A 24669-nucleotide genomic window follows, 5' to 3' on the forward strand; every position below is an offset into this window, starting at 1 on the left:
ATGTTTAATTAAATGTATAGCCTGCAGTCTGGTAACTCACAGAAAAGTCCAGTTCATTCCCTTCTAGCTCTGATTCCATCTCTGTTGGTATTGCGTCCTTCAGCCTTGCCCATCCTCTTCCAAGAAGAACTGGTGAACAAGGAAGCTACAGAGGGAGAGGCAGTCGCATTGCAGTGTAAACTCAGCAAGTCGGCCCCGGCTGAATGGAGAAAGGGGCATCAGGTTCTCAAGCCAAGTGAGAAATACAAAATAAAACAGGAAGGCCCCTTTGCTGAGCTGATGATCCAGGATTTGGATTTGACAGATGCTGGTGATTACAGCTGTGTGTGTGGAGATCAACAGACTACAGCTGCGCTGAGAGTAAATGGTAAAAAGAAATCCATGCCCCAAGTAAACCTGCATATTCCAGACACTCCTCCTCTTTTTCTCCTACTGCATCTTTTTCCTGTGTATTTTCCAGCTCCCCCACTGCTGATCGGCTTTTCTTTCTTGTTTTTCTTCTCTCGCTTTTTACCTGATCTCTTCTTGATGTGCTGTTTGCCTTCATAGACACTATGTTTAAACAGCAGATGGAGTACAGGTTCCCGACTCAGTACAATCTCCTAGCTTGTTTAAAAGTTTTCCCGTAGGAATTGTCCTAAAAGTGGAACTGATATTTACTTTGTGTTACTACTAAGATGAACAAGCTTTTGTCTGTCTTAATGAAAATACAGCTTTTTCATGCTCCTGCAGTTCCCATTCCTTTTTTTATCAATTATTTTTTTAGTCTTCCAAAACATAGATTTTATCTCTGCAGAAAGCTGACAACATGTTTGTAACAGTTTAAATCGAAGGAGCTCTATTTATAGACGTACAAACAGTGCAATAATAAGTCAGGCTAGTTCACTCAGAGGAAACAAAAAGCTTTGGGCCTCACGTGGAAATGTGGCCTCTGATTTTATGTCTGTACTTTTGTTGATGCACATAATAGAGGGTGATGACTTGATCTTATCAACTAAGTCTGCAGATAGAGAGACATGCTTTTGAAGCAAGTTTTAAAACGTGAGAACAGGAGATTAAAAGGCAAACTGAAATCTCTCGAAATACTAGAGATTTTAACAAAATTTTGAAATGTGAAGGTCTTATGGCATCAGTGACATGCAGATTCAGAGAAACGAGAAAAGAAAGTACGTTCATGGGTCAGATTTTCTCCGCTTTGATGCCATGTCCGTATTGCATTTACTCTACAGTCCTACCTACTCTTTTCGTCAAAGAACTGGTGGATGAAGAAGCTACAGAAGGTAAAAGTGTCTCTCTGCACTGTGAGCTGAACAAGGCCGCCGCTGATGTGGAGTGGAAAAAGGGACTCAAGACCCTCAAATCAAGTGACAAGTATAACATGAAACGCGAAGGTGTCATTGCTGAGCTCGTAATCCAAAACGTAGACACAACAGATGCTGGAAGTTATTCCTGTGTGTGTGGAGACCAGCAGACTATGGCAGTTTTAACAGTACATGGTAAAACACACAAACCCAGAAACTTTCCCAATAAGCTTTTTTTCCAGGGTACATAGAATCTTATTCCCATACTTCATTCTGGGAAAACAAGGTGCTTTTATAACTACAGGCCATAAGTTGTTGTACTAAGTTACTCTCATATGTAAATCAAGCTGAAATCTTCTAGCTGCCAATCATTCTCAGTGAGAACTTTGATTTTTTCCTGACATGAATGTGTTTGAAAGAATGTCAGTTCAAGTAAAAATGTTTGTTTTCCCATCATATATTGAAATGAATAGTTTCATTTCAAATTGACATTTTAGAATGAAACTTCAGTGTTTCATTTTTTACATTGAATGTCTTTTCATTTGCTTAAATATGTAAAGGCATAGCAAGCATCTTCCTTTCATTTCAGTTTAAAAGTTCATAAGAGAAAACCATTTTTTTTTCAAAAATTTCAAATTAAGATTTATTTTTTACTTGAAATTTCACAAGAAAAAAAAGAGTTTTCTACTGATATTTTCTATTTCTGTCTGTATTGATTTGTGACGCTGAGGACATACAAGATATCTCTATATATTACTGCAAATGTTGCCTCCTTGCGTCGTGATACGATTTCTTTCCTCATACTGATTCCCGGAGGCTTTTGACAGTTTATGTTCTTTTATTGACATATCAGTTCAGGATAATAGGGGAAAGGAGGAGGATGTTTAGTTTTAACTCTCTGGAGCATTATGTCTCACTGCCCATATTACTGTCTCTCAGCTTTGCCTGCGTTTTTCAAAGAAGGATTGAAGAACAGAGAAGCCACAGATGGTGCAACAGCCACCCTGCGCTGTGAGCTAAGCAAAGTTGGTGTCCCCGTGGAGTGGAAAAAAGGGGACAAGCTTCTCAAACCAAGTGATAAGTATAGGATGAGACAGGAAGATACTTCTGCAGAGCTGTTGATACGAGATCTGGAGGTAGAAGATACAGGAGAATATACTTGTGTGTGCGGAGATCAGAAGACCTCGGCTGTATTGACAGTCCATGGTAAAAAAACCCAATTCTTGCTCATGGTGGCAGTATCTCCAGAGATCCCCCTTTTCTTTGAGATATCTCTTTCTTGCCTGTTTTGATGTTTTGCTTCTGCAGCTTTTTCTCAGTCTACTGGCTCATTTTAGAGTGAAAAAAGCGCCTGTATTTAAGGCCAAAAGTGACGAGGCCTCTAGCAGCGTGTTTGTGTTCAGAGAATTTGACACTGACGTCTCACTTGTGTCACTGGATTTCAGTGTCTAACTTGAATTTTATTTGAAAAAATGAGAAGCTCAGTTAGAAAGAGTTTTTGTTTTGTTTTGTTTTTCCATTCAGGAATGGCTGACTGTCATTCTTGCTTGCAGGACTGTGATATATCCTACTGATGGGGGGGGGGGAAACATTTTTCTGAAGGTTCTGATTTAAAGAATATTGAGAGAAATTTTGTCCTTGTGTCTGCCATGGTGAATGGTGTAACAGCCTTGATTACACTTTAGCAGAGGCAATTCACATGTCGTTCCAGTAAATGAAAGAACTGTTTTCATTTGAGATGTATCTTAAGGTTGAGATGCTTTTAAGGACATGGACAAAACTGTGGAGGCAAAACTCTCTGTCTTCTCTCAGATTTCTCTGCATGCTTTTCCTTCCTCTTCTTTATCCTGATAAAATACACTTCTGTTCTTTCTTTCCTCTAAACTAGCATTTTCTTCTTCCTGCCACTCACTTTCTGAAAAATCTCCCCCTCCCCCCAATTCCCGATATTAGAATGATTATGCCCTTGGAAATTGTGGCTTAAAGGTGCACCTAAACTTCTTGTACCACTGTTTTTTTTTCTGACCAAGAAAGGTATATTATGATTTGGGGAAGGTATTTCCTCTAGAGATCTGCAAATAACCAGGCTGTCATCAAGGGCAGTGACTTTCAGTCAAGGGATTAGCGTTCGGGATGGATGAACTCAGACGGCAGTAGACTCAGAGGACCATTGGAATCAGCTGGGAAACAGCGAGCGTGCTGCATAAGTTAACGTTGGAAGAAGGTTCTTGTGACAGTTGTCCCTCTAAGGACCGCAATAGTTTTCTAATAGATACAGTTTTCAATATCGTGCAGGATCACTGTTTAAAGAGACTTTATGATTTAGTTTCCTCTAATAGCAAAGGACAGGGCTCAGAACCTAGTCTTACGTTCCTCAAGGGCTGATTAATGTTTTTGATGTACCCTTTGTTTATATTACATCCCTTAGCTTTACCTGCATTGTTCAAAAAAGAACTCACTAATGTGGAAGCCACAGAAGACGGAACAGCTACCCTACGCTGTGAGCTAACTAAATCTGCTCTGGTCGAGTGGAGGAAAGGGCAAAATGTGCTCAAGCCTAGTGACAAGTACAAAATGAGATTGAAGGATTCCATTGCGGAGTTGACAGTCCATGGCTTGGAGGAGCAAGATGCGGGAGATTACACGTGTGTGTGCGGAGACAAGACGACTACTGCATCGTTGACAGTGCATGGTAAAATACCTAAGCTCAATAGGGATTTTCTGCATTGTCATCGTGATCTCAAGCAAGATCACAAACTGGTCTTGATTCCATCTATTATTTTAAATTTTGTGACAGCTATACCAAGTGCTGGGGATATCTTTGCCTCACTTGGGACTGATAAATAGCATCATACAGTCTTCTCAGTCCCCATTCTTTCTTGTTGATAGAATCTAGAAGTAGGTAATGAAGACCTTGGTGAAGTCATAAAAAGCACTTTAAGTATTTCCGTTAATTATTTTCTCTAGGTGTATCACTGAGATTTCATTTATTTTTCTTGAATGGAATTAAAAGGTGATACGTTGTAATAAAATCGAGAAAGACAGGTAGGATTGACATGTTATGTCTTGGAGTTTAAGTAACACATTGTGTTGATTTTAAGTATTCATCCAGTCTTAGCACAAGGTAGAGCTGTGCATAGTTCTTTAAAGTTCAGGGTCAGCTTTCTATTGTTTCTGACTTAAAATGACTTTAAAAAGTGTATTCCAATACTGAGTTTTACAACACTCATTTCCAGTTCAGTTGTGACAAGCCAAATGTAGCCTACTGCAAAGCAAATGGCAGGGGTGCCTCTGAAATCATTGTAATTTGCCACTGAGGTACGGTATGTTTTAATCAAAACTTTCAGAGGTTAAGGGTTTTAATCCAATGGAGCAATCAAGATGTAGTATTTCCTCGATTTTAAAGTGCTCTCTCTTAACCTATGATCTTTAGCCCTTCCTCCACATTTTAAGAAAGAATTGAAGAACTTAGAAGCCACAGAAAGTGGCATGGCCACTTTATGCTGTGAATTGAACAAGCCTGCAGCTTCTGTGGAATGGAGAAAAGGTGACAGTGTCCTGAAGCCAAATGAGAAGTTCACCATAAAACTTGAGGGCTCAGTTGCTGAGCTGATGATTCATAATTTAGATCTGACAGATGCTGGAGATTACACATGCCGCTATGGAGATCAGGAAACAACAGCTGCACTAAAAGTGAATGGTAAAAAATTATATTCCCATTTAATTACATTATTTTCAACCATCTGTTTTTTAAAAGCATGGTACTATCAGCTTCGAAATTGCAACCCTATGTCTAATCAGTTTAGGAAACTGTGAATGGACATGGAAATAAGCACCTGAATGTGCTGGTTGGTATCAGGTATTGGTCAAGCATTCACTGGAAAAATTCTGGATTTGGATGGAGTTGGGATATTCATCTTAGTTCCAATTTGCTTTGATGTTCATGTTCAGTAGTAGTTCTTAAAAAAGGAATATCGTATCATCATCATGTTGATTGTAATGATGTTACAATCCTAAGGCAGAAAACATTACAATTTGATGATGGGATATTTTTGAGCTAGTTTTCAGTGTGATATTAAACATTCTTTGAGGATGTTAAGTTCTACTTAACCATGTGCTGAGGAGACATCTCATGGAAACCTGGGATTGATACCTCAGATATTTATCATTTACAAACATTTTAGTAATGATTTGCATTATGATAGAACCTAGACATACCAGTTAGGCTTTATTTTCCATTTTTTGTGCTAGGCAATGTTCAAAGTAATGCAGGACTCAATCCTGTAGAGTTTGAAGAAATTGAGACTGCTATGGTTCTCTATTTCCTTCCAAGGACTAGTCTGTAAGAAAAAGCATTGCCTTGTGAACAAGGTGTTCTCCAGCTTTCTCAAGTCACCATCGTGTGGTTCTCAGAGTGATCATCAATCCTACGTGATTAGGGAAAGCTTTGCTTGTCACATGTGGTCCGTGGACCACAGATAAATAGTTATTTTGATAGCTGCTATGGTCATACATTCTGTTCATTTTGAATTCCTCAGCATTGCCTGTATACTTCAAGGAAGAAATGAAGAACGAGGAAGCAACAGAAGGTGAAACAGCCACACTACAATGTGAGCTATCTAGGGCTGCCTCTGTGGAGTGGAAAAAGAAACACAAAGTACTCAAATCAAGTGAAAAATATACTATGAGCCAGGAGGGTACCACTACACAACTGCTGATCCATGCTTTAGAAGTCAAGGATGCTGGGGAGTATACCTGTGTGTGTGGAGACAAGAAGACTACCGCAGCACTGATAGTGCATGGTAAAATACCTGAATCAAAAAGTCGGATTTTAATGTGTGACATTCCTCTTACCTCCTCTGGAAGCCTCAATACTGACTCACAATGAGTTCCTTCTCTAATCTTGCCATTATTAGTTGTTTTTGTAAAGCATTTTCTTGCCTTTTTTCTGATTTTCATCTAATTCTAACTAGAATTCTAGTTTCATTGATTGTACTAACACTTTCCTCTGTTTTCTTCTTCCTACCCTGGTTGATGCATGGTTACACAGCTTTACATCACACTTAAAGCTGAAAGATTCCACTTGCATTTTTGTGTTTTACTTTACTTGTTTTGAATTTGAGTCAGGAGAGATGGAGTAGCTGGTGCATTCATTTTTCTTCAACAAAGTGATCTTAGATGTTAAGTTATGTTAAGATTTGACAGATAATTTTGTGTAACACCAACAGAACTTGATTCAGTGCAAGCTTTTTATGTAACTCTGCTCAAGGGTCCTGTAGGTCTGTTACTGCATTCCATTACTCAGTGTCAGAGTGGAGTAAAGTGGAGAATACTTTACAGTCCTCAGCCAAATTCATCTGCACCCTTCCCTTGGAAGAGAGGGAAACACTATTACCACAGTCAGCATACGAAGAGGGCAGTGAGCAGTAGAGTTGCATCCATGTTTCTTACCTGGAAAGTCAACAAATCAGTTTCTTTGCTCTACTACCAAGACCTTTTCATCTTCATGTTTACCAATAAAAAGGATAATTTCAGTCTTGAGCCCCCAGTTTAACTATAGAAAATAGAACTAGAAAGGATTCAGCAGATTATCCAGTCCACCCTTGAGCCCCAAGTCACCTCTTCCTAGCCTGTGCTTAAAAATCTCCAGTGGTAAAGAATCCGCAATATCCTGGAGAGCTCATTCCACTGCCTAACTATCGTTACTGCTGAAAAGTTCTTCTGAGTGCCAAAATAAAATCTTACTTAGGTTGGCTTAAGTCATTACTTCTTGTCTCATCTTCTGTGAACACTGAGAAATACTTATTATTATCCTCTTTCTGAAATTCTTCTACAGATTTGAAAACTTTAGTCATGTCTCCATTTTATCTTCTCTTTTCTAGACTAAGCAACTTCAGGTCTTTTACTCTTTCTTCGTAAGTCATATTTTCTAGAATTCAGCTCACTCTTGTTGCTTTCTGGGCCATCTTCAGTTAATCCACATCTTTCTAGAAGTGTAGTGCCCCAAAATAGGCAAAAATGTTCCATCTGAGGTTTTACCAGAGTGGAGTAGGATGATGGGACTTCATGTGTCTTGCATATGACAATCCAGTTGATATATCCTATGATGGTAATTGCTTTATTTACATTGAAATTACTCTTCTGACTTGAATTTGCTTTGTTGTTAAGCCCCAAACCCTCTCTGCATATCTGCTCCCTATTGTTCCCCATCTTGTATTTGTGTTGCTGACTGTTCCTGAATATATTTTGCTCTTGCTGAATTGCAGCCTATTTTTCACACTGCTGTTTTGTCAAGATCATTTTCATCCATGTCTTGCAAAGTGCTTTGAACTTCTCTTCCTTCCCAGCTTCATATCATCTGCAAATTTAATAAGACTACTCTGAATTTCATTGTCCACATCACTAAAGAAAATCCTGAATGGTACTGGGCTCCAGACAGAGTGCTGACGAGCTTTGCTCAATCCATTCTCCCACTGTGATTTTCTCCCTCCCTTTGCCCATCAGATGACAGAGCTCAGGAGTGAGGAACTGCCCCTGAGCTTCTTGAGACCTGCAGTGTACCTGACCTTTCTCATTTTGGCCGTGTGTTTTGTAATAATTATTTCATGATCATACGTATGTCCCACATTTTCTAGGTCTCTGGAGTTTCAAATCATTGAAGAATTTGTGATTTAGGCAGGCTATTCCCAATGTTTCCTTGGAGTGGGATAGTTTGCAGTCAATATTGTAATTATTGCCCTTAATATCGTTTCTTTAAGAAGTTACCACTTTCTCAGACTTCCTCACCCTGTCGGTTTGTTTCTGCTTGGTCACAAGTAACAGTTCGTGCATTTATTTAAGCTTGCTTTCTTCCTGCAAACAGAACTTCCTTTTGCTCTTCTCCACTGTGGCTATTCCTAAAAACCATGAGCTCTTCCACTTCGGAATTGGTGTCTGCCCAGTTATCTTCTTCAGTCATAGTCTCAAATACTTATTTCTTACTAGTCAGGGTCAGAACTTGAAGAACCTTCTCTCCTATTCTTCTCTACACACTCTATGCATGAAAGTGGTCCTCATCCCATTCCAAAGACTTAGCAGAAGTTGTCCCATCCTGTTGCTTCCCCAACTAATGTTACCATATTACCATCCAGTCTTACGCTCCGAATAATTCTGTTAGCTGTTGCAAAAAGGGAATCAGTATGAGGATACACCTAAACTTGCTGCTGTGATGGTCTTTAGCAGATGTTGACAATGGAGACACTTCTCTTCTTTTTCTTTTTTATTATTACCAAAGCACTTTTGAGAGATTGGTCTGATTCTGCTCCTTAGCTTCATTCTGACTCTTGGGCTAGGTCTGCAGGTATCCTTAGCACACAATGCAAAACCTTATCTTTTTTTTTCCTTTCGGTTTTCTTCCTAACCATGGTGTAACCTGCTATATTTATTTTCTCAGGCTGAATTATACTGAGGAAATTAGAGCTTTGTCTGTACATGAAGAAGACTTCTTCCCGTTCCTGCTGTTTATTCCTTTTTTTTTTTTTTGGTGACTGAGAACAGCATATCATAAAAATGTTTACTTCTTTATTCTCAGCCCTTCCTGCTCTCTTCAAAGAAGAATTAAGAAATGAAGAAGCTACTGAGGGTGGAGAAGTCACTCTGCGCTGTGAGCTGACCAAAACTGCTTCAGTGGAGTGGAAAAAGGGACATACATTACTCAAACCTAGTGAGAAATACAAAATGAGGCAGAAGGATGCCACTGCAGAACTGGTGATCCATGATCTAAGTGAGAACGATGCTGGGGATTATACTTGCGTGTGTGGGGACAAACAGACCACAGCATCCTTAGCAGTACACGGTAATAACCATTATCATGTAGGTGTCCTAATGATCAGGCTTAGGGGTCGGATTCACTTTTTTTGTCTGTGACCAGTGTCATCTCTGCATAACTTCTCTGAGTCTGACTTTGCATGTCATGGTCCAGAGCATTAATTCACCTTTTATGGCTTAAAGGAAGGACCTGCACTCCAACTCCTAATACAGTATGTGTATTTAGGACCTGATCCTCTTGTGAAGTACAAGTAAAATCAGGCCCTAAGGCAGCTCCCCTCTCTTCCCCTAGCTTTTTCTCCCACTACTCTTGCCCATCACGTGGAGGTTGTGTTTGCTGCTCCAATTTAACATTGTCCATTACATCCTCAGCTCTGCCTGCACGCATCAAGGAAAGCCTGAAGGACAAGGAAGTAACAGAAGGTCAAACAGCCACTCTGCACTGTGAGCTGACCAAAGTTGCTCAAGTAGAGTGGAGAAAGGGAAGCAGTTCGCTTAAAGTCAGTGACAAATACAAAATGAGACAGGAGGGCACAGTCACAAAGCTGCTTATCCATGACGTAGAGTTGAAGGATGCTGGAGAATACACTTGCGTGTGTGGAGAACAGGAGACAACTGCTGCCTTGATAGTGCATGGTAAAAATCATACACGTATATCTGTATTGCCAACTTCATTTATTTCTCTACCAGCTCATCTGCTATTTGTTGCGTGTTTGCCTGTGGCTGAATTTGTTTCATTTAGCTTGTAAGCCATCTCTAAGATCTGGTTGTGTCCAGGCTGATTTGCTGCTTTGTGTTTTGGTTTATTTAATGTCCTAGAATTACACGGAAAGAAAACTGTTCCCACCATAAAGTGTCCTCTGCTTCTGTATTGTAGCAAACTTGTTCCTATCTCTCCCATCAGCTATGTGGAATGTGTCGTTTTTAATGTCTTGTCCATTCTGTGATCTTCAGCCCTGCCTGCAGTTTTCAAAAAAGAACTGAAGAACCTGGAGGCTGTAGAGTGCCAAACAGCAACTCTGCACTGTGAACTGAGCAAGGCTGCATCTGTGTCATGGAAGAAAGGAAGCAAAATACTCAGAGCAAGTGAAAAATATGTCATGCGGCAGGATGATGTTGTTGCTGAGCTTGAAATTCGTGAGCTAGACCTGCAGGATGCTGGAGACTACACGTGTGTGTGTGGGAACCAATGCACCACTGCTTCTCTGACAGTGAATGGTAAATTCACCTGCAGATGAGTGCTTATTATAATTTGTTTCTCTGAAGAATCCTAATGCTGTATAAAGTATTCACCTACCAGCTTTAGACTTTTTCTTAGGGATTAATGTGTTCAGAGAACTTCTTGTTCTGGCCATCTTAATTTGGTCTGATATCCCTGCAAAGGGAGTAGAGGAAGCAGCTGTTTTTCCATGCAGACAGGCTGATATACTGTAAATTTACAAGAATAATGCCTAGGAGATGCTGGCGTTAGACCAGCTGAGATACCCTGCCCCCGTGGAGGGTGGCCCTGAAATACATCCTCTAGGTTTCATCTTGAATCCATCCAGCCTCTTGTATTTTGACACAGTTCTTTCAGCACGGTTCTTCTTTTCCTACTGTGACTGCTGGATTCAGTTTTGCAGATCATCGTAGTGATAACCTCTACCTGAACCTTAGCCTGAATGGCTGGAGTAAAGTTCCTAACTTGGCCAGATTTAAACATAAATTAAAAGAGTTTGTGATGCCAACCGGAAACTGTAGAGGTCTTACTTTACCCACTCTGTGTATTGACTTTCCGTTTCCAGCCTTGCCGGTTCTTTTCAAGGAAGGATTGAAAAATGAAGAAGTTACAGAAGGAGCATCAGTTTCTCTGTGTTGTGAACTAAGCAAAGCAGCTCCCGTGCAGTGGAAAATAGGGTCCAAAGTGCTCAAAGCAAGTGACAAATATCAAATGAGACAACCTGGCACTACTGCAGAGCTGGTCATTCATGGCCTAGAAGTTGAAGATGCTGGAGATTACACTTGTGTTTGTGGTGACCAGAAGACAACAGCAACCTTAACAGTCCATGGTAAAAAGATGCTATTAAATTAATAACTCATTTCTCTCTGAAAAAGAATTGCTCAACACGAATTTGGGGGCATTATTAATCCACTCCTCTCCTCCTCCCTTCAAAAGGATGAAATGAGATGTTTTTTTCTTTTCTTCTCAAGCTCGCTGTTCTTGGGTACTTACATTTTCTAGCCTGTTGCCCCCTCATCTCCTTTGTTTCACTTCCTCACTGTTCAAAGAAGTAGTGAGGGATGAGGAAGCCAAAACAGGAGGAGAAGTCATTCTGCTCCATGGCCTGGCGTTGGCTTTTCCTGGGGACTGGCAGAAAGGGGGCCAAATTCTTAAAGTCGTGAATGCAAAATGAGATAAGGGTTGCTATTTCAAAGCACTTTGTGCTATTTCATAACATAGGTTTGAGGGATGTGGGGGACTAAACCTCTGTGTGGGACAAGCAGAGTACAGACTACTTTGACAGTTGGAAAATAAGAAAAAAAAGACAAGTTTTCTGCAGTTACACTCTTCTATATTCTACCTTTTCCCAGTAACAAAATCAGAAATATATCCCTTTTTTATGTTAACGATCTCATTACCTGATTTTCTGCTTTCCTCTCATTAATTGAGCATCTGTTGTAGGTTTATGACTTAGATGTTAAGAATTAGTTTCCTTGAAGGTAATTTTCCTGTAGTTTGTTCTTCCTTGGGCTCAAATTTCCAAAATGGGAAAGTGAGAACCTGAAATTCTCCATCTGCTTGTAATGGCCCTTCAGGCTTCAGTTTTAAAATAGAAATAGGTTTCTTTTGAACTCTGGATGTTATCATTTATATAGTTTTCAGTCAAACGAACAAAAAAAATCACACTTCCAGCCTCCTGCGATCATACCTATGTAAGTAAAATGCTACTGTATCCAGTAGATCTGTGTCTCTCTGTATTGTTTTTTTTCACTATGAAAAGCAGCAGACATTGAAGGAATTACTTGTTGATAGTAACCATGCTCACATCACACTTGAAGAAGGATCCTTTCAGAGTTCCTGAACTTGGCTATCACTAAGCACATTTAAAATAGGATGAAAAAAAAAGGAGGCATAAAGGGAAATAATCACAAGTACCAAAAAGAAATTGGGATTTGAATTCTGCTTTTCTGATGACCACTTGTCCGTGTTGCATCCTTTAGCCCTGCCACCACATTTTAAGGAGGAGCTAATGAACAAGGAAGCAAAAGAAGGTGAAGATGTCGTTCTGCACTGTGAGCTTACCAAAGCTGCTCCAGTGGAGTGGAGGAAGGACCAGAAAATCCTCAAAGCAAGTGAGAAATACAAAATGAGGCAGGAAGGGACCAAGACAGAGCTAGTGATTCGTAAAATAGCGGAGAAGGATACAGGCGACTACACCTGTGTGTGTGGAGAGCACCAGTCTACAGCTATCTTAACAGTACAGGGTAAATATTATCCATTTCCTAACTAGAAAAGTCTATCCTGGCCTATCAGGTGTTCTGTTTTCTCTCTTTTTCTACCTTATTAACTGAAGTTCCATTTATTTGCAATAGTATTCCTTGTCTTTGATGATCCCCAGGCTGTGTATCCTGGAAAATACCGTTCTGTATTCTGCTGCACCCTCCTGCCGATCTTCAGACCACCTCTTCAGCGATCAGGACGTGTTGATTACTTTTATAGTTGGCAAAATCTGCTAACTTCAGATTCAGATTCTTAGATTAGATTGAGCTTGTACATACTTCAGCTTGTGCAGACTTCCTGGCCGATGTAACTTCTCAAAATCAACAACTTTATGTTCTGCAGATATTCTATTACCTCTCGGGGGAAATTGCCTTGTAGTTTGGATTTAGAGCTTTGTTTGCAATTTCTTTCTGTTTTCTGTTTCCCCAAACGAATTTGCGGTATGTTGCAAGTTATGTTTCTATTTTATAGCCCTGCCAGCACTTTTTAAACAAGAGCTTCAAGATGCCAAATCAGAAGAGGGCGGTACAGTAACACTGAAGTGTGAGCTTACCAAACCCAATGCTCTTGTGGAGTGGAGGAAAGGCGATACTACACTCTACCCCGGTTTGAAATATGAGATGAAGCAGCAGGGCTCCACTGCTGAGCTGATCATTCATGACTTAGAACTGGAAGATTCAGGAGAGTACACCTGTGACTCTGGACATCAGCAGACAACGGCTGTGGTCACTGTACATGGTAGGCGGAATGCTGACCCTCGGCTCAGTAAACATGGAGTGAAAGGAGCATCTTTCGGTGATCCCTACTGCTGTTTATTTGCTTTGTTGCTGGTTTTCGATACCAGCATACATATTCTACTTGAGCCTAACACATGGTCAAGGTAGAAGGGTTCTGCTTGTAGTATCTGGAATGATTAGTCAGCATCAAAGCAATTAAACCTTGCCAGGATGTCAAAATACAATGAATCCTTATGCGCTCTGAGTGCAGGGAGTTTGACTGCATATGGGGATTTTGGAAATGATTATTCATTGCTTTGGTAGGCATAAGGTATGCAAAGATTGGGCAGAGCTGTGGATGAAGGATTTCTATAGCATGTTCTGAGTTTGCAGTATTATTGCTTGAGGCTTTGAGCCTCATATATGAAAACAAATGAACTTTGAGTGTAAACAGCTCTGTCCTCATGTGTTTTCATCAGCCCTTTCTATCAAATTGAGCACGATTTCTAAAGTCTGATTTTGCCATTCTTCTTCCATTTGTTGCCTTATTTTCATTTCTTACTGTACTATCTATTCCTGTTCTTGAATGCTGAGTTGATCTTTGAGATGTTGGCGAAGTTTTGTTTGGGGATCAAGACTCTTAGCCAAATACTGCAAACTCGCAGATCTTTATTAAGAAAGAAGAAGGGCCCATGTAAGAGAACGAGTGTCCTGCTGTGTCCCGATGTCCCTTGACTAAACCACCTCTAGCTGGCGTGGAGGCCGTTCTGTGGACCACTTTGAAAGACAACTCTATTCCTCATTTCACAATCTGTCCTCACCTCTTGGTTCGCATAATGATTCACGAAGGGTGCTACCAAAAAAAGAGAGATGCAGCCCAAGGATTGTGGAATCAGGAGAACAGACCTTTTCTGAAGAAAGATAGTAGGATTGGGTCCTTTCAGGACTAAAGCACTGTTAAAACATTTACCTTTCACATTTTACAGCCCTGCCTGTCGTATTTAAACAACCCCTTCAAAATAAGGAAAGTGAGGAAGGAAGTACAGCTACTTTCTGTTGTGAGCTGTCGAAACCCAGTGCTGCAGTGGAATGGAAGAAAGGAGGAGTGGAGTTACAGCCCAGCCAGAAATATGAAATGAGGCAGAGGGAGTGCTTGGTAGAGCTCTTAATACATAATCTCAAATTAGAAGATACAGGAGAGTACAGCTGTGATACCGGGGATCAGGAAACAAAGGCATCTTTAAATGTGAAAGGTAGGTGCTGTGAGCTGATCCCTACAGCAATAGATATCATCTAACACACAAAGCAAAGCAGTTTGAATATGATTATTTTGAAGTGCATAATATTTTGCCCATAAATACTTCCCTTTGCACCTGATACACCTTTTTTTTTCTTTTTTTAATGAGAATGGAAGAAGGGGATACTTTGTTATTTCCAGTGCTGCATTGGTGTGGTGGGTTATACGAAGAAGTGCTTTTTAGCTTTACAGCTTGGGAGAGATTAAAGGAAGAACAATACTTTAGCGTAACATCTGGACATTTCACATGACGTCACTTATGTATTTTAAAAAAGATTTTCTTCCATATCCTGGAAGGAGACTCATAACTACCATTTCAATTCATCAAGGCTGTCCATGGAGTTTTCTGTATTTTTTTTTACTCTTGAGATCTTTGAGATCAACTGAAGGATAAATTAATTCAAATAATTCAACTCTGGAAAGGATTTGACCCAAGGAATGCAGGAAAGAAACTTTTTAGCTGCATATGGCTGCTTCTGGTGCAGCAAGATCTGTTACCAGCTCCAGGCAAACTAGAGAACATGGATCCTCCCTGGGAATGTAGCACTTGAAAATCGCAGTAACTTTGTTCCCCTGAATGTCAGTTTAGACAAGGTAACTGGGACTTCACTCAGGCTCCTGGTTTTTTTCTTTCTTTTTTTTTTCCTTCTTTTAGCCTTACCAGTCCTTTTCAAAAAGGAGCTCAAGGACAAGGATGTGGAAGAAGGAGCTGCAGTAAAATTCCAGTGTGAGCTGACAAAGGATAAGGCAGCTGTGGAGTGGAGGAAAGGCACCATGCAGCTCTTCCCGTGCGCCAAATATGACATTAAATTAAATGGCCGCATTGCAGAACTCGTGATTCACAATGTAGAACCAGAAGATGCCTCCGATTATACATGTGATACAGGAGACCAGCAGAGCACAGCAGTCCTCCGAGTGAATGGTTAGCATTGCCCAAAATGGAGCAGAGTATAAAAGGGTTTTGTGAAGTTGTGTAGTTGATTTTCTGTTATTCCTTGCTGAATAAGTCCTTCCAAAAGTAAGATAGAGAGACAAGCAGGTGCTCAGTGGTAAATCAGAATACGAAGAAATGAATTTTGTTGGAAGGGATTCACATAATGGCTATTTAAGTCTATAAAGCACAGTATATAGACTCATTCCTCTAATATTAATAAAAGCAAGAAACTTCGCATCATGGGGATTTTGAAATTCTAATAGATCTTTATTTTTGGTGCTTTGCATTAATTACTGGTTCAATAATTAATCATAAGCCAGTTACAAAAGTATGCGTTATATTGTTTGCTGATTTTTAATGTCCTTGCATGAAAATCCTGAAAACATTGTATATTAAACCGGGAATAATGTGTGTTGCTAATCATGGTATGTGAAAGGTTTGTGCTTATCTCCTTTTCTGGATGGAACCTGAGTTTTTGAACTAAGCCACTTTTCAAACTCCTGGTGGCTGAAACTGCCCCAAGAAGCAGCTGCTGGCTCACCTAGGAGTCCTGTGCTTGCTTTGGGTGTATCGCAAGAGGAGCTAGATAGGAGAACCGCAAGCACTGAAATTCGCCTTTTGCAACTGCTCACACACCCATGGGATGGATGTTCCCTTCTCGTTTTCATCAATGACAAGCTGTTGCCCGAGCCTGGTTTGAGGAGGAACCCAGTGCATTTATTTATCCATGCTCTGCCTTTAGGAGAAACAAACACGTTTGAGGAGCTGTCTGATCCTCTGCTTTTCTAGAAATACAGAATAAAAAAATGAGTTGTTCTTACCACATAGTCACTAAATGCAAATTTGTTCTGCAGCTTCCAAACCCAGGTTCCTTGGGCTGAGCTGTGCAGAACCCACGTTCACACATTCAAGCTAACGAGTTGTGTATTAACTGTTCTTGACTTTGCAGCCATCAAACCTCAGGTGAAGCAACAACTGAAGAACGAGGAAGTGGAGATGGGAGGAACGGCCAGGCTGCGCTGCGAGATTTCCGTAGGCAAAGCAGCAGTGGAGTGGAGCAAAGATGGAGTTGTGCTGCACGCAAGTTCCAAGTATGAAATGTGGCAGGATGGCACCCTCCGCGAGCTGCGTATTCACCACTTGGAGCCTAGCGACGTTGGAGAGTATTCCTGCAAGGCTGGGGATGAGACAACCTCTGCAAAACTGACCGTGAAAGGCAAGAGCCGTTTACTGGCGCAAGGGGATTTTCAGTTCAATGTGCTAAGATTTTTGCAACGTAATTGTTACTACTGTAATAAATGCACACGGAGTACAGGAAGGGTATCATGAAGTAATATAAAATCTTATTATGATCAGTGAATAAATGCACTAATTTTCTTGGGGGACTGGGGAGGATGAGGCAGCTATAAGTTTCTGCTCATGTGGCTTTGAATGTTTGCTTGACATCATGCGAGTGTGCGGATGGTTTGTCCCCAGCTTCCAGTCACGTGCCAACTGCATCAGGCCCTAGTTCATTACAGATGGAGCTGTCTTTCAGACAGGGTCACTGGTGTGGGACGATCGCTTCTAACCACTCCACAGGCTGCTCTATATATGTATATATAGAACATATAAATGCTCTATATACTGTGCCCAACAGCGCCGGTTTTCATGTATAGGGTGACCTCAGTTGTCTACATCTGTATTGTATTTACCCACATGAGGACTGTATTTCTTCCCTTTCAGTATTGCCCATGAGATTCAGGGTGTAGCTTCTGCCTTACTGTAGGCTGTGTGTGCCCGCCTGTGGCAGAAACAGGACGCAAGCAAACTGAAATGCGAATGCCCGTTGCTCCCGCTAATCCTTCAGCCCTGCTGAGAGCACAGTGCTTCCCTGATACCCGGCCGGCTGGCAGCCCAGAGTATTTGCAGTTCTATTTGAAAACAGGCACTGGTGGGAATCAGTATTTCGTATGATTTTCATGTGTTTAATGTAACCTGGAGATGCGTAAGTGCAAAGATAGCAGGTTTCCAAACCCTGAACTTGGAAGCTGGCATTCAAGCTTTATTCACCCAATTACAGGATCAAACGATAAGTAATTAAAAAAATAAATATGGAATGCATCTCTGAAAGAGAGAAAGAAAGAGTGATAAAACCACTCCTGAAAGGTGTTGGCTATGTCACTGAACACCCTGGTTGAAAGTGGTCACACATCAGAGATACGTGATTTGAGAAGCTGTGATCTCTCCATCCTTGGAGATAACTTAAAACTCTGCTAGTCAAGGCCTTGAGTAACCTCCTCTAAGTTGGCCCTGCTTTGAGTAGTGATTGGACCAGATGATCTCCATAGGTCCCTTCCAACCTATGTTATGCTATAATGCTATGGTTTGGTCCATGTTTTCCCTTTTGTGGCTTTACTGCTGAACCCTGGACTTTTTGCAGAGCCTGACGTGACCATAGTTTGTGGCCTAAAGGACACGGTGGTGTTTGAGGGCGATGACATCAGTTTTCAGTGCGAGGTTTCTCATGAGAACGCAAGGGACGTTGAATGGACGCTACAGGACATTGCTCTGCAAAACAACGAAATGAATGAAATCTCTGTGGAAAAAGGGAAGATTCACACCCTGACGTTAAGGAAGGTAACCGAACAGGACATTGGGACTGTCACTTTCCGAGTGGGACCACACAAGTCTACAGCACAGCTCACGGTGAAGGGTAAGAGAGAGGAGCAGGACTGGAGAAAATAGGCAACAGTTTGCTTTTTGTGTATGCTGGTAAATTTATCTCTGCAAATTAATCTCTGCTGTGTTCGTGATTTCAGTGCCACCTCCAGTCTTTAAGGAGAAATTACAGAACATAGAATTGCAGGAAGACGAAACAGCCATCCTCCACTGTGACGTTTCCCAGGCTAACGTCGCGGTGGAATGGAGGAAGGGCTCCCAAGTGATTTCCCCAGGCTCCAAATATGAAATCAGGCAAGAGGGAACAATCCATACTTTAAAAATTTATGGTTTAAAACCAGAAGACTCGGGCAAATACACCTGTGATAATGGAAACGAGCAAACGACGGCCACTTTAACTGTTAAAGGTAAGTAGATTTGTTTTGTTTTTAAGACTTATTCCACTTTCATAGCTTAGTACTAGTGAGTGGGTGTTATCTACTGTCCTTGACCTCAGATGAACTTTGCTGATGTACAGCAGCTGAGGATCCAGTCTTTTTGCTTTCAGAAGGTACTTTAAATCCTCTAGTAAGTAATGAACATGGAGACATTCAAGTGTAATAACAGCTTCCACAATTCTAGACCCAAAGGCCTTCAGTCTGAATGACCAGATGGACAATTTTGATTCTTAACCACCTTTGTCCTTTGAGCTGCAGTCCCACTCGGGCAAATGGTGCTCCAGAGTCCAGGTGCTCAAACTAACCAGGGCACTCAGCTGCAGCTGAGAAGTGAGTCACAGAAGTGCTTTCAGTATCTAAGCTCTTAAAAGTAGGTGTAATGTGTCAGTATGTCTGCTTTCAGAAATCCACCCCTGATCAAAATACAACATTAATGTAACTTTTTCTGAGGTAAAAGATCAGTTAATGTGAAATACTGTCTTTCAAAATATCCCATGGGGACTCTCTCATGAAGGGCTTGTATCTGCCTGCTCTCACACTAGCTTTAGGATCTAGCTGTGCCTGGATATTAGTACTGTGAGCAGATGTGCTGACCGTGTCTGTCCTTTTGTGTCTCTGTGTGGGGTCCCAGCCATTCCAGCTCTCTTTGTAAAAAAGCTCCAAAATCAGGAAGCCAAAGAAGGCTCTACGGCGACCCTTCATGCTGAGCTCTCAAAACACGATGCACCAGTGAGATGGAAAAAGGGGTCGGTCTTGCTCCAAGCCAGCAACAAATATGAGATGAAGCAGATGGGCTCTATTGTAGAGCTACTCATCCATGACCTACAGCTGAAGGATGCTGGGGACTACACCTGTGATTCTGGCGATGAGCAAACTATGGCATCCTTGGTAGTGAAAGGTGACAAAAGGCTTTCACTTCACCTTTTTGGTAGCAATCTGTTAGTTTAAGTGTTCCGTAATATACGTTTCAAGGCTGTTCTGCGATGAGGGTTTCTTGCTCAACAGTGACACAGTCTGACAGGCTAGATCTTCAGAAAGTTTGTCTGTTGAGCCCTCATTTTTCCATGCTTTGCATTCCTTTGCTGGCTCCTGAGTTCCATAGGGCTGTAGGAGCTCACCAACATGGGATGCCTTCCCTGCAAATACTGTGTAATGATACTTCCCCATGCCCAAATACTCAAGAATTTAAATATCAGGTAGAGACTTTTGAGTTCTGGCTTTAGTACCCATTTGGAAATTCAGGCACTTAGATACTTAAGAATCTATACCAGTGATGGCTGCTGCATAAAGTGGAACTTATTTCCAGAGATGCTCGGGGTGCGCAGTGCCCAGAGATTAGTGGGGAGCACAAAGTGCTTGTCTTCCTGGAAGCCCACCACTTTCTATCATTCCTTGTTTGGGTTTTAAAGACATTGTAACTGAGGTTTGGAATGGTGCTGCAATTTTGCTGAATGTACCACTTAGGGCTTCAGCAACCTTTCTGCTTACTGACACCTGTAGCAGATAAAGATGACACAAAATTGGTTCACTTGGTATGGTCACATGTTACCATTCTGTCCAGAAGAGTCATACATTCAGAAACATAGAGGGAAATCAGCAAATCAGAGTACAACTGTGAAGCAGGATCAAGTTCACATTGGTGAATTGGTGAGATACAGTCAGCAATGAAACTTAAACATATTCCTCTGATTATCTTGGTGTAGCTTTGCCAGTCATCTTTACACAACCACTCCAGAACCAGCAAGCAGAAGAAGGAGGCACTGTCACTTTGAGCTGTGAAATCTCCAAACCAAATGCCACAGTGCAGTGGAAGAAGGCTGGGACAGTGCTGTGGCCAAGTGACAAGTACAAAATGTGCCAGGACGGTTCTGTGGCCGAGCTGACAATTTGCAACTTGAGCAAAGCCGATGCTGGAGAATACCTGTGCGACACCGGGGACCAGCAAACCACTGCAGCTGTGCTTGTGGAAGGTGGGGCTTCGAGTGGGGAAGGGCTAAGTAGAGTTTGCTTCCATGGGAGTGGCACATGATTAAGTAATTTGACAGCTAGAGGGCATCCTGTGCCCAAACAGAACGATGGGCATTTCAAAGAGATCAGAGTGATTTCAGAGTCACCTGAAGTCAATGATTCTATGGCTTAATATTACTATCACCCACTACAATCTGTTGACAGCGTTTCCGCAATACATATATTGCCTTTAAATGTAATGTATTAGGTATTTCTCCTACATACACGCAACACAGTATAGCATGCATACTTTATAGACTCTCACATGTAATGTGTATGTGGCTAATGTGTATATATGTATGCACACATTATGCATCTGTAAGTATGTAATGTTACAAATTATGCATGCATATACATACAGTGTTTAGTGTTTTGTGGACGTTAGTTCTTTCAAATAATGTAGTATTGTCAAGAGTTTGCATAATAAAATGTTTAATCCAGGAAAAGAGGAGACATCATTTTAAAGTATTTATCAAACTCTTTTGACCTTTTTCTAAAGAACCAGCAGCAACCATAGTGGAGACACTGAAGGACGTCACTTCGTATGAAGGAGAAGATGCAGTCTTTGAATGCAAGCTGTCTCGGGAGACAACTCAAGCTGCCCAGTGGTTCCTGGGGGACGTTCCCTTGCAATCCAATGAAATGAATGAGATTGGAGTTCAAGAGAAGTGTCACACATTGATCCTCAGGAAGGTGACACTAGAAGACTGCGGACCCATCAGTATCAAAATCGGGCAGCATACCTCAAGGGCACAACTAACAGTCAAAGGTGAGCAGTCCCCTAGAAACAAGAATTTAGGAGGTGCTGGTCAGCCCTGCCAATACTGCTTTAGTTACTGGAGAGATGTATGTGGGAGGAAGGATCTCTGGAAATCTTGCGTGAGATTCAACTAACCCAGCTGAAGCAAGAGTTGGAACAATAGCTTATATTGTTTCTTCCACTCTGATCTAGTTCAAAATGTAAATATATAAATTAAATGTTGATATGTACATATGTACATATAAATCAATCCTATTTTTGTGATGTATGTGTATGAACAGTTCAACATGGTACTGTTTGGGTGGACAGAGGTTCCTGCAAACGTTACATTTCATCGAATCAGTAATGTATTAAATATCTTTACTCTACATTGGCTTAAAAACTTACTAAGTCATTAAATCTGATGTCCAGAGAGCCAGCCAATGATATATACGTGCTGCAGATTAGAAATTGTTTTCATGTGGCAGAATTGCTCCTCAAACATTAGAACAACCTGAAGTGACACTGGCACCTACATGAGATCTAAATTTGTCCTGGCTTTTCTTCTAGCAGTAGAACTTAAAAAAAAAAAAAAAAAAAAAAAAAAAGACAATTTGACTGTGAAATGTTATGATTTCTTATGGTCACCTATCAGGGAGCATCTGGGGATAATGCTGGACTTTGCAATTGCAGCACTGTTTGTATTCCTTTTCCCACAGTTGCTCCTGTCACATTTGTAAAGGAGCTCTGCAGCTTGGATCTGCAGGAGGGTGGCACAGCTCACTTGTCCTGTGAGGTGTCCAAGCCTGATGTCCCGGTGGAGTGGAAGAAAGACATGTCTGCAATCCACTCGAGCAAGAAGTGCAGCATCAAGCAGGAAGGGAGTGTACACACACTGATCATCTACGACTTGAACTGCGAGGACTCAGGGGAGTATAGCTGCCATACAGCTGATGGGAAGACCACAGCCAGAATAGACGTTAAGGGTATGATTTCCTCTCTTCTCAGCAGTTGAGACCACAGCTGGAGTACTGTATCTGTTTTGGGGGCTCCTCAGTACTAGAAAGACATTGAGGTATTAGAGCAAGTCCATGGAGGCTGCCCAGTTTGTCAAGGGAGGGGGCTGGAGTCCATGTAGTATGAACAACTCCATCTGGCTTAGACCTAGACATTCCTGCCCTGGCAGCTGTCCTTCAGATAAATACAGCAGAATTGTACGTGACCTTCATGAATGCCGTTACTGTTTCAGTTCTTACCAGTACCTTAAAAATAAAACCTTCCTTCGCTTTCTGTTTTTTTTTACACTTTTTTTACCTCCTCTTTGCATTTCAAGCTCTGCCTGTGCTTTTCAAACACTGGCTGAAAAATGAAGAAGTGGAGGAAGGCCGCACAGCCGTGCTGCACTGTGAGCTGACAAAGCCTAATGCTCCTGTGGAGTGGAGGAAAGGAGATAAGGTGTTGCAGCCAAGTGACAAGTATGAGATCAAGCAAGAGGGGACACATGTGGAGCTCTTTATCTATGATGCTGAGGCTCAGGATGCTGGCGAATACACGTGTGACTCAGGGGATCAGCAGACCTCCGCATCATTGCAAGTCAAAGGTAGGAAGATGACCCTTGCTTGGAAGCAAAGAACTTTTGGCTGTGGCTGTGCTCCACAAAGGGGAAGTGGAAGCCTTATTGCTGAATTATCATTAACGCTCTGCACCTGGGAATTACAACAGAATAGGGCTTGACCTACAATCTGTTCTTCAAAGAATCTAGTGGCTTTTAAACTTGGTTCTATTTCTGCAGTTGAAATTCTCATCTCACTGTGAGAGCTGGGAGCAAAACTGCAGCTGCTGATGATGGAGAGTATCAAGAGGGTATGATGGAGGTGCAGGAACATTTAGGAAGCTTGCCTGCCACCTGATTATAAGAGAGGCTGGAGTATTTCTCTTTGTCTAGACTGGCTCGATCTTAAATGGAGCCGTTGTGCCCATTTGTGGCTGAGCAGTCCAAGAAGTATGGTTCTCTGTCTAGTGGCTACATTACTGCAGTTTTAAGAGTTTTATTAGGTTTATACTAAGAGTGCTCTGCCTTTTAACTCGGGCAACAAGATGTTGCTTTTAGAAATTTGTTTTGCTCAGAATGAGTGGTTTCAGCAATTTAAATATCCAAACGCTATGATTTGTACTATTGTCCCTCTAACTGGTTAAACTGAAAATTGTGGGTGCACGCCCATACAAAGCCCTTTAGATGGCCTGTGGCGATCCTATATGAGGCAGCAGCGTTCTCCCATCACAGTGTCGGCGGCTGATCCCCGTGAGCATTTGGCTACGGCAGAACTCAGAAAGTCCGGCTGCAGACGTGGTGTTCCAGCAGGCAAGCTGTGGTTCAGAAAGATGGGAACTGCCAAGCCGGAGAAGTTGCGAGCGTGTCGCTTACCCCTGAGTCAGTGCTGTGTCTGCTTCTCTGTTGCAGTGCTACCAGTGCTGTTTAAGGAGGAGCTGAAAAACGTGGAATCTGAAGAAGGGGGAACGGCTGTCCTGCACTGCGAGATCTCCAAGCCGGATGCGCCCGTTGAGTGGAGAAAAGGAGGGTTGGTCATTCAGCCCAGTGACAAATACGAGATGAAGCTGAAAGGCAGCATCGCTGAGCTAATCATCCACGGCGTGGAGCCTGACGACTGCGGGGATTACACGTGTAGCACTGGATACGAGATCACCGCGGGTTCTGTGTATGTGCAAGGTAAGGTGAAGTGTGATGAAAATGCTCCGACTTCTCTGCCAAAATTATTCACTCCGGTATCTTTGACAGTAACAGACCAAACTTGTCTCAGATGGAAACAGCTTAACCTTTCTTTCCTTTCCTGATCTCAATGAATATTTAGACATTTACATCTGTGCTGAGGTTCGACTACTGTCTGTAAGTTAATGCGGTTCAAAGCGCTGACCATACAGTGTATGATAGCAGCTGGTACTATTTAAAAACTATTTATTTGAAATAACTGTTATGAAAAATGCTCAATTTCTTGTTATGATTGTTTATGGCTCCAATTGTTGTTGATATTCTTATTAATCTTTTAAAGCTGTGCAAATAAATACCCCATTTAAATCTTAAGCTAGCTTTCTGCCTCCGACTGCGTACAGTATCAATGCAGATGGCTGCAACACACAGGACAGCCAGGTAGGAATTATTCATGAAACAGAGTGTCCTTCCAATGAAACAGTGTTTGCAGACAAACAAACACTCTTCATTTGCAAGCGCGTGAAGGATGGAAGGTGTTTTTTAAATACCTGAAAGAAATGTA

At 41.6% G+C, this 24669-nt stretch overlaps 1 protein-coding gene across 9 annotated transcripts in view; it reads left to right on the forward strand.

Moving 5' to 3' along the window:
* Positions 1-24669, forward strand: part of OBSCN (obscurin, cytoskeletal calmodulin and titin-interacting RhoGEF) — a 158580-nt gene that overhangs the window by 83022 nt on the left and 50889 nt on the right. For 3 of the 9 annotated variants that reach the window (XM_062568715.1, XM_062568714.1, XM_062568709.1), the window contains exons 36-55: positions 104-367; positions 1230-1496; positions 2241-2507; positions 3730-3993; positions 4735-5001; positions 5840-6103; positions 8872-9135; positions 9480-9743; positions 13060-13326; positions 14291-14557; positions 15257-15523; positions 16485-16751; positions 17958-18230; positions 18337-18603; positions 19265-19531; positions 20337-20603; positions 21140-21409; positions 22099-22365; positions 22713-22979; positions 23841-24107. In XM_062568715.1, the coding sequence (XP_062424699.1) occupies positions 104-367; positions 1230-1496; positions 2241-2507; positions 3730-3993; positions 4735-5001; positions 5840-6103; positions 8872-9135; positions 9480-9743; positions 13060-13326; positions 14291-14557; positions 15257-15523; positions 16485-16751; positions 17958-18230; positions 18337-18603; positions 19265-19531; positions 20337-20603; positions 21140-21409; positions 22099-22365; positions 22713-22979; positions 23841-24107 (5334 nt within the window). Of the gene's footprint in view, positions 1-103; positions 368-1229; positions 1497-2240; positions 2508-3729; positions 3994-4734; positions 5002-5839; positions 6104-8871; positions 9136-9479; positions 9744-10061; positions 10326-10891; positions 11156-12308; positions 12573-13059; positions 13327-14290; positions 14558-15256; positions 15524-16484; positions 16752-17957; positions 18231-18336; positions 18604-19264; positions 19532-20336; positions 20604-21139; positions 21410-22098; positions 22366-22712; positions 22980-23840; positions 24108-24669 lie in introns of all 9 variants that reach the window. The other 6 variants (XM_062568718.1, XM_062568711.1, XM_062568712.1 and 3 more) reach the window with 6 other exon arrangements.

Source organism: Rhea pennata, chromosome 2, assembly GCF_028389875.1.
Source record: "Rhea pennata isolate bPtePen1 chromosome 2, bPtePen1.pri, whole genome shotgun sequence".
Lineage (NCBI taxonomy): Eukaryota > Metazoa > Chordata > Aves > Rheiformes > Rheidae > Rhea > Rhea pennata.